Consider the following 10,306-nt stretch of genomic DNA (forward strand, 5'->3'; position numbering starts at 1 on the left):
AGGGAGCGGAACCATGATCCTTGAAATTTTCCTAAGGAGATAATTTTTCTCCATGTCGGAATATAGTCAAGTTTATAGTCGTTTTTTATGGTTTTCCACAAGAATCACAATGGAGAGGTCAGAACCGCATTTGGAGTTGCAGATTTCCAATCCACCTATGTAGTAGAATCTTTGAGGAATCTAGGGGGAATCTAAAAGATTCTTTTAGCCCCTTATTCTCAACTTCTCAGAATTCAAAAATTTGACAATCGATTTTGCACTATTCGACGCCACAAATCTGATGGTGCATTTAGATTTCTCATTTGGTCATTATATTCTTCAGCCACTTTTCTAAGTGGAGTGCAGGTGTCAGCGTTTATGTGCGAGCAACCATTTCCATGTGATTGATACCGTGAGATCAATGCTCTGAGTAGCTTTAACAGTTTGACATCCGCTTCTTCAGATGGCCCTTGGTTGTGAGGTATATGCAGTGTATTCATGTACTTCTTTTGCTATGGATCGTGCTGCACAGATCCTTGTTGATGCTTGTGTGGGACCCTGTTTCTTACTCATTTTCAAGATTCCTGCTTGATGTGATGCAGAATCATCTGTGTGATGTACTTAGTGTCATGATTTGTCATGTTGTGTTTTGAGATCCCGTTGTTGTATGTTGATGGGATACTCATGTGTCGCCATGCATGTTTGCTTTGAGATCCCTTTTATGCCATGTTGGCGGGATGCTCATCATGCATGAGTTTTTGTGTCATACTGATAGGAGTATTTTGACTAAGAGTTCTTGTAGTGGAACATCTCATGGCACCACTGCTGCGTGAGGGCATTTTCCTAGTATGATAACGACATCACCTCTTATGTACATCATTGCTACTGACAACACTTAATGCAACGACCTACACCATCTTAACACCGGGGCCCGGAGACGTAGTCCCTCCTGGACGAACTCCATTATCAACAACTTATGTTTTCATGTGCTAATCATTGTCTTGTTCCTCTTCTTTACAAAATTCAAATGTATTCATTTATGTTCTTTTTAAAAATGCAATTTAACACATCACGAAAGTAAAAGGTCTAGGAAGGGTCCTTCATCACAATCAGACCTAGATCACGTGGTATCATAGCGGTCTTTGAGTTGATGTGAATTGCAAGCGTGAACAATGGAACGTGCAATGCCAAAGGATGAAAAAGCAATGTACGAGACCATGCTCAAAATTTATAAAAGGTTTGAAATCGTGTATGAAACTCTACAGAAAGAGACAGAGGAAAAGGAGCGATTGTAGCTTCAGTTGCAAGCCACGGAAGAGGCCCTAGAAGAACTGAAGCACAACAAACATAATCTTCAAACAAAGAACGTTGAATTGAAGATGCGTCTACATGAAGAGAAAGAGGAGAAACAAAGTTTGCTACGACAGCTGCAAGCTAAGGATGAGGCTTTGGAAAAGCTGTAACGTGACCCATGTGAGGTAAAAAGTAGTTCTCCAAATTCATGTATGTTTCCTGATGATGATTTCGCTATTTTTGAAAATCATACCACGGGAATGAGCTCCAAACTGTTGAAGAAAATGGGGTATGAAGGAAAAGGCTTGCGTGTTAATGGCCAAGGCACCGTCAACCCCATCAAAGTAGAAGAATTGCCCTGTCGAATAGGAATTGGGTATGTCAGAAAGGAAGTTGGGGAATGCGTCGAGATAGCCTCTATAAAATTTTCTTAAAAATATTTAAATTTCTAATGATTTTATATTGCCTCTATAAAATTTTAGCGATTTTTAAGCTAAAATAATTTTATGTTATAAAATTTGGGTGAATGATTTACAGAAAAAAAAAATGGAAATTCATAATTTTTTTTGGAAAAACATGGAAAATTACCTACCTACAAATATTAGCCCCTAAAACGTTCCATGGTTTCATCCAATTTATATATGTAAAAATTGAATGATGCAGGGATGAGGGGGAAAACCTATTTAACCCCATTGTCACTGTTGAAGCTCTTTGAAGGACCCTCAAGAATTCATGATGTATCCTTTATTTTCTCATATAACATGTAGACTATTTCCCTACAACTATTTCAAATCTCCATTTCTGTTATCCTCTCCCAAAGTTCTTCCTCAATATGTCATTTAAGACCTTTTTGAAATAGAAAAAATGACACCCTAATTTTTGTCTTTTGTTGTCCCAAGTATCTCTTATTATATGCCTAAGTATAGGACAATGGTTAATGGTGGAGTGTTTTGGTAAAAAATCAAACTTTTCCTTTGAATATTTTGCTCTTTTGCTCTACCCATTTCCCTCCTACAATTGTCACAAACACTAGCTTGATCCTAATGGTTTTGTAGTTCCCCCAAGTCGTTTTTGTCTCCTCCTTTGAATAAGGGAAAATTAGGTTCATTGTTCAATTACTTAGGAACCTCTATTTGACCATCCTATTGAGTGTGATTGTGATATGTTGACTAAGGGAATACTTTCGCCATTTTAGTAATTCTCCTTGCATCTCTTCGACTTCTTTCACTTTTTCCCAAACTATCTTTTTGACACGTCTTGCACATCCTCATCCATGAAGTCATCTTTCTCTATGCAAATTTTCAATAATTTACTTTATCTTTGCTAGATGTTCATACATATTTATCATATGAGATAGTCGTAAAGTCTGGGTGATACCATCGACTACCTGTTATTTTGGGGTTTGAAGTTCCTTCTAATTTATTTATTTATTTTACCTTTGGTGTCTTAAATATTTTTATTTTTGCCTTGACCTAACAAATTTACCTTTCCACTTCTTTAGAATCAACTTATATAGAATTATATTCTCTTTTTTCTCATCTCTCCTCTACATTGTCAACCACCTTACACTCTTCCTTGAATATTGAATTTAGTGCAAAATTGTTTGACATTTCCCTTCCTTTCCCTAGATTGTTAGTTTTACCATTTGTGATACTATTTAGATGGTGTCCATAAGTTTCTTCAACAAATCCATTTTTATCTTGATTTTGTTCACAAAACTTCTTTTTTTGTTGTTTTTTTTGGGTTGGGGGGGTGTTGGTGGTGGTGGAGGGTTTGTTCGTTAAGTTTCCGTTTTGAATATTTCTACATTTTCTATGATAAAAGCTATTACTTCTTGTGGTAATTGTGTAAGCCTCATGGTCAATGGCATTTCCCTGTTGCAATTGTGGATTGTGAAAATTGTCATTGTGTCTATATATCGGTTGAAATCAATATGTAATCTATTAAACTTTAATCATTATGTGTATGATACTCACTGAAAAGTTGAAGGATCCATAACTATTTCAAGGTGTAGAAATGTTGGTGAATCTTAGTAACTCTTAATATGGCAACTATAATGGTGAGTTTTTTATAAAAATATTGAAATTTCTATAGTTTGTAGAAAATTTTGATGGTTTTTAAAGTAAAATGATTTTATCTCATATAATTTGCAAATTATTTAATAAAATAAATGGAATTGATGAATCTTTTGTGGGGAAAAATGATAAATTAACCCAATAGCACAACATAACCCCTAATATGTTTCATGAACTAACAAATGGCCTTCATTGGCCCTTTCCATTGAATGCCATGATATATAATATTGCGATGTACATGACACAAGTGTACAATATCTTCACCAAAGTGTGAGACTTCCTTGCTTGTATTAATTGATTCCTTTTTCCAAATGCCCTCATCTTTCGTCCACTAAAGAGAGGTAAGTGTTTTCTACAAAATTGTTCGTTTAAAGGTTCATCTTTTCTCATTGAATTTTCCTACTAACATTACACAAACCACCTCTTTTTTAAATTCAAATATATTTCTTAGTAAAAAATTTAGTAGCATATAGTATTCAATAATTTTTTTTATCATTCTTTAAATAGGTGAATTAAAATATTATCCAAAAATATTTGTATATTTTAATTTAGATATTTTTTTTTTACAATTTTTCCTTTATAATACATCTATTCCCTAATATCCTCTATAATTACTTAATCCTTGTAGTAAACATTATAATATAACATATTTTACCCAACTTTTTTTCACACCCCAACTTCATCATTATAATATATAATTTTCTCTATAATTACTGAATCCATTATGAAAAACATATTAAATAATAAAAAAATATTCTCACATTAAATTAAAAAAAATTGTCCTACCTAGACTTTTTTTTAAGTGTTTATATACAAGGTAGGACAATTTTTTAAGTGTTTATATACATAAAAAATAAATACTTACGTGAATAACCTCAATTATTGTAGCTTGAAAATAAATACTTATTTGAATCACCTCAATTATTGTACCAACCTAGAACTTTCCATATATAATTTATATATATCATGTCATGACTGCAGGAATCTACGACTTTTTCTAAAGTTCCTTATCCATTTCCACAAATCTCCCTCGGCATTTCAATATTATTCTCCCATCACGTACCCCTTTAAATAAAGTGCCTCTGTACAAGAATAAAAATATTGTTACATGTCATACGAATGACATGCACTTTACACTTTATATAAAGTTTGATGCGCAATTTGAAGTTTCTACCCTTTTTTTTTGAACTTGGAACGACAATTTTTTTTGAACTTGGAACGACAAATTTATTCAGTTATTTATCTCGAACGACAAAACGTGCGACAATTCTTGTCGACGCATAATATAAATGAACTGTTTTTTTTTTAATGTATTGGTACTATGTAGATTTAGAAATCAGTTTTATGAATTATTTATAATGTTACGATAATTAGTTAATTTGAAAAGATAAGGTTTGTTAATTTATATTCATAAATTTATATGATGAATAGATTCACAACTATAATTAATTAAGTTATTGTGGAAGGTATTTTATTTTAGTGATGAGATTTGTTGATTTTTTATTTTTATTTTTTTAATTGAGGGTTTAGATTAATTTTCAAGGGAATATGCTCAATATATGCTTAGTCTTATGTTTATTAATAGTTGTAATGTATTAAAGAGTTTGTTAGGTTGCATTGGCTTTTAATAAATTTTAAAAATTATATTCATGTCACATGGCTTCTCACCCACTAATTTCTTAGAGATTTGAGATTATTCCAATTCTAATAAGTTCCTCCATGATAAGTTTCTCATTATTATTTATAACATTCATTTACAATTTGACCGTATAACATTTTTATACATGGTTAATCAAATAAATGTGTACATTAGTAAAACATTCTTCGTATTGCAATAATATTTTTGATTATTTTTATGTTTATGAAACCTTAGTTATATCAAGTACATTAATATTTTTAATGTAATTGTAATAATATATTAATATTTCAAAATATTAATTTATATATTAAATAAATATCGATAATTTTTTAACATCATTTTTTTTACTTAATTCAATTTCATAACATTAAAGTATTGCATTGCTTTATCCTTATTCCTTTGTCAAACATATTTGGTAATACTAATATGAATTAACTATGTTGGATAACTTTAAAACATTTTCTTAGACCACTTTTTCAAAATTATGTTAAATTTACTTTCCAGGTTTTAAAGACTTTTTGTTTAATCTTTATTCATCATTAAAGTTTAAACTATTGGAAAGGCAGAGAGGCCGAAACACAAATTTCACACAACACACACGCTCGACTCTTCTATTCATCACACAAAAACTTGATTATTACAATGAAATCCGTGAAGGGTATTTAAACCTTTCTATTGATCACATAAAAATTTGATTATTACAATACAACCAATGAAGAGTATTTAAACTTTTTAGACTAGCAATTCGCCTAAAATAACTTACACACTTAACTCAACTAACTCACACTCTAAATATAAACTGTACTTAACTCTTAATCCATCACTCCTCTTAAATCAACGCCAATTATTTAACTCTTTAACCAACTCCTCATACATAAATAATTACAATTTCTAATAAATTAATAAATAATAATTCACTCTTTATTTTTTACACCTCATTTCAAAATGATATCATTCAATACCTTATATATGCATCGTCGTCTCGCGTTCGAAACACGTATTGGAAAACATGTCTTCCATTCCCATTTGAGGGTTTTGGAAATTCATATCATGTCATGGATTTTTAAAACATGGAATATAATTTAGCCCTCACTACGTGTGGGCAATTGAATGGTTTGTTGATAATGGATTTGAATTAACTGTATATTCTTCGGCGTTATGTATTCTTTTCGATTGATGTGATCGAACGCTTCACTTGTGGCCCACCACTTCAAATGTGGCGGCCACTGCAGTCGCAATGAAATCTACACATAATCAAATCTGAATCTCTTCTCGAGAAGGACGTCGTACTGAATTGTGTGTTGCAACTTGCGATACATCTGTTGTTGAATGGGATGGCCAATATCGCCCTACACAGTAGTTCGTCTACAGAGATATGCTCACTCTATATGTATCGATCAGGGAACTCGGACTAACATTGTTTTCTGACCCTTATTTCTCTTGCAGCAGGTGATGGAGATCTGGTACATTCCTTCTCTTTCCGTTTGTAGTACGAGAATGTTCCTGTTACTCGTTTGTTTATTTCTCCTTGTATCTAATGGTTCCGGTGCTCATCTAAGCAATGCAACCGACCAAGAGGCTATGCTTGGGTTCGTGTCTGCAATCAGGACTTATGATCCCTCCCAACCATTACCCACCTCCTGGAAGCCAAATGTTTCAGTCTGCGAGTGGACAAATATCATATGCAGTGGTCACAGAGTGGTCTCCCTAAACGTTTCGAGCATGGGATTAGAAGGTACAATCTCTCCTCTTCTCGGCAACCTCTCATTTCTCGTCATACTCGACCTTAGCAATAACAACTTTCATGGTCACATTCCCTACCAATTGGGAAGCCTCTCTGGTTTATATATGCTTATGCTCCATAGGAATAAACTCCAAGGTTCCATTCCTCCTAGTCTGGGTGGGTGTCGCAGTTTAAACAGCTTGTATCTGTCCGTTAACAATCTCACAGGAAGCATTCCCTCAGAACTGTGTGTTCTCTCCGAATTACAATACTATAACTTAGGAGAGAACTATTTGTCGGGTACAATTCCCACCTGCTTTGGAAACATGTCCTCTTTGGTCTACTTAAATTTGCAAAGTAACAATCTTCATGGGCGCCTTCCTTCTGATTTGAGTAGGCTGAGTGGTCTCAACCGCATCAATTTTTGGAATAACAGTTTGACGGGGCAAATTCCTTCTTCCTTTTCAAACTGCACAAATCTCCGAAATTTGACTTTAAGTGACAACCATTTGAGTGGACACATTCCATCGGAATTGTGTACCAGGCACACCCAATTGGTGGGATTATATCTGTATGGTAATCATTTGAGTGGAAGCATTCCTGCTACCTTGTTCAATTGTACGAAGCTTCAAGTCATCGAATTCGGGGCAAATCAGCTCAGCGGGGTAGTGCCCATGGAGTTGGGTAAGTTGACGCAACTCCAGCGGCTTCACTTAGCTTATAATCAACTGATTAGTGGCAGTACCACGAGCTTGCCCATTCTCACTGCTCTAATTAACTGTTCCTCCCTACGAGAACTCGTTTTATACTCTAATAATCTCACCGGACGTTTGTCCTCTTCTATTGGCCAGCTCTCTCAAAACATGAGTATGCTAAACTTGGGTTACAATGATGTAACAGGCGAAATACCTCCGCATATTGGAAACCTAACTAGTTTAACATACCTTGACTTAGAGAAGAATCATTTTTCCGGAGCAATTCCTTCTTCACTCTATAGGCTTCAAAGGTTGGAGAGGTTATATCTGAGTTCCAATAATCTGGAGGGAAACATCCCAATGGAAATCGGCGAACTCAAATGTCTAGGGGTCCTATCTGTCGGGGGAAATAATCTCACTGGAGGAATCCCCAAATCCGTTGCCTACCTCCAGCAGCTAGCATATTTAAATCTCAATAAGAACCAGTTATCAGGTACTATACCTGCAACGTTAGGGAAATGTGTGAAGTTGTTACATTTAGACCTATCATATAACAGGCTCAGCGGGCGCATACCTCGAGAGATTGGAGGTCTTGTAAATTTGGCTATGGGTTTCAAAATTTCAAACAATTTATTAGAGGGAAAAATACCTTCAGAACTCAGCAGAATGATTATGGTTCAAGTTCTAGATCTTTCGAGCAATGCACTTGAAGGTCATATTCCAGCTTCACTTGGTGAGCTTCAAAATCTTAATCGCATGGATTTCTCTTTTAACAATTTATCAGGTGAAATACCCATGTCGTTCAAGAAACTCAAAACACTCGTTTATTTAAATTTTTCTTTTAACCAGTTATCAGGAGAAGTCCCTAAAGATGGAATTTTCAAAAAGCTTGATGCCTCTGCATTTATGGGAAATGTGGGTTTATGTGGAAGTTGGGTAAGATTGCCACCCTGCTCTACTAGTGAACATAAAAGTCATTTTCACGTGGAAAGAGTTATCATATCTATTGGAGCAGTTACAGCTATTGCTATATTGTGCTTGTTTTTGGGTATCTTGTGGAGACATAATCACAAGAGACTAATGGCTCTAGTATCCTTTAAAGTGGGTTACCAAAGAATTTCTTACAGGGAGCTTGCCAATGCAACAGATGAATTTAGTGACTCCAACTTGTTGGGGTTTGGGAGTTTTGGTAAAGTGTACAAAGGGGTTATGTATGATGGCACAATTGTAGCAGTTAAGGTTCTCAGTTTTGAAAATGAAGGGGCAAATAAGAGTTTTGAGAGAGTGCAATGTTTTGAGTAGAGTTAGACACAGGAATTTGATTAAAATTATAACTTGTTATTCAGATCTGGATTTCAAAGCTTTAATATTTCCGTTCATGGAAAATGGAAGCTTAGAAAAGTGGTTATATCCCAATGGTGAAGAAGGTTCAAGTGCTTTGAGTTTGATTCAGAGGTTGAATATAGCAATAGACATTGCACATGGTTTGGCCTATCTCCATCATCATTGTTTCATGGAAGTGATTCATTGTGATCTAAAACCCAACAATGTGCTTCTTGGGGATGATCTCACAGCATATATAATAGACTTTGGAATTGCTACCATATGTTTTGCAAATTCCAAGGAATCAACATCCATTTCTACAAATGCACTCAAAGGATCTGTAGGCTACATTCCTCCAGGTATAATTTGAACTAGATAACATATTTTGTCTTTAGTTTTCTATTTTTATTGAAAATTGTGAAAATTAAAACTTAACCGTGTCTGTGAAAATACAGAATATGGACAAGGAGGGCAGGTCACAACAAAAGGTGACATCTATAGTTATGGAATAGTGCTATTGGAGATGCTCACAAGAAAGAAACCCACCAATAGCCTGTTTGTAGAAGGAATGGATTTGAAAAAATGGGTGAGTGATAGTTTTCCAAATCAACTAAAAGAAGTGGTAGACAAAAGTCTATTGAAAACTAGTAACACAAATACTATGGAAGAAGATAAAAAGCTAATATGCCTGGGTCAACTCATAAGAATAGGTTTGCTATGCACACAACTATCCCCTCAAAGAAGACCTAATATGATGGATGTTGTAGACACATTAGAAAGCATTCGAGACACTTTTCTTGAAGCTACCCCGAAGTCAAATTCAAATCAAATATCATATGAAAAATTATTGGACAGTTCAAGTAACAGTGCCAACAAGGCTGGTACAAGTGCTACTAGCAACAATGCTGGCAACAGTGACAGTTCATCATTCTAATGTATTGTAAATAATTGTGTACCAATGTACATAATGTATTGTAAATAGTTGTGTAACCATGTTTGAACATTCTATTATATTGTATATACCTGTGTGACCAAAACATGAAATGATGTAAACCTCGTAATTCCATCTCATACCAAATGAAATAAACTTGTACCTGTGTGACTAAAACATTGAAATAACTTGAGCTGGTTGATTCCATCTAATATATTATGCTTTGGAAACTTTGACTATATTGTGAAGTAAGCTATGCTACTTCGAATTTGTTTGAAATCACGATCATTCGTCATTGGTTTAAACTTGTCTCGCTGCCTATGAAGTGCCTGCCAAGGATTTTAAACTTTTTATAATTATGGTAGAATTAAATATGGTTTGTTAGGTTGGAATTCTATTAAGTTTGTCTAACAAGTTATACCATAAAATTAAAGTGAAAAGGAGATATGAACATTCAAAGCTCAGTGTGTAAGCAAACGGGCATGGTATATATTAGAGTTCATGGCCGCATCTTGCGCGCATGGCACACAACGATTCACAAAGGGAGAAAATGTGAGCATCAATGTAGTTCAACGGACTGGAGCTTGAGATTGTATTCATGGATTTAGTGTTTCAACATAATATCAAAATTAGGTTTAATCACTTTAA

General features: G+C 34.4%; 1 protein-coding gene across 2 annotated transcripts; it reads left to right on the forward strand.

Moving 5' to 3' along the window:
- Positions 1 to 6,403: 6,403 nt before the first annotated feature.
- LOC149177123 (uncharacterized) lies at positions 6,404 to 9,963 on the forward strand. Of its 2 annotated transcripts, none has more exons than XR_016258733.1 (2): positions 6,404 to 9,086; positions 9,183 to 9,963. XR_016258733.1 is itself a non-coding variant. In XM_089423295.1 (2 exons), exons 1-2 carry the CDS (start codon positions 6,439 to 6,441, stop codon positions 8,271 to 8,273), a joined length of 1,719 nt encoding a protein of 572 aa, XP_089279421.1. In that variant the 5' UTR covers positions 6,404 to 6,438; the 3' UTR covers positions 8,274 to 8,388. The 2 variants fall into 2 exon arrangements, 1 of the variants encoding a protein (XP_089279421.1); XM_089423295.1 differs by lacking the exon at positions 9,183 to 9,963 and having other exon boundaries at positions 6,404 to 8,137; positions 8,254 to 8,388.
- Positions 9,964 to 10,306: the final 343 nt, after the last annotated feature.

This window comes from Pinus tabuliformis, chromosome 4_1 (assembly GCF_031772625.1).
Source record: "Pinus tabuliformis cultivar Carrire ecotype Pingquan chromosome 4_1, CPIR1, whole genome shotgun sequence".
Lineage (NCBI taxonomy): Eukaryota > Viridiplantae > Streptophyta > Pinopsida > Pinales > Pinaceae > Pinus > Pinus tabuliformis.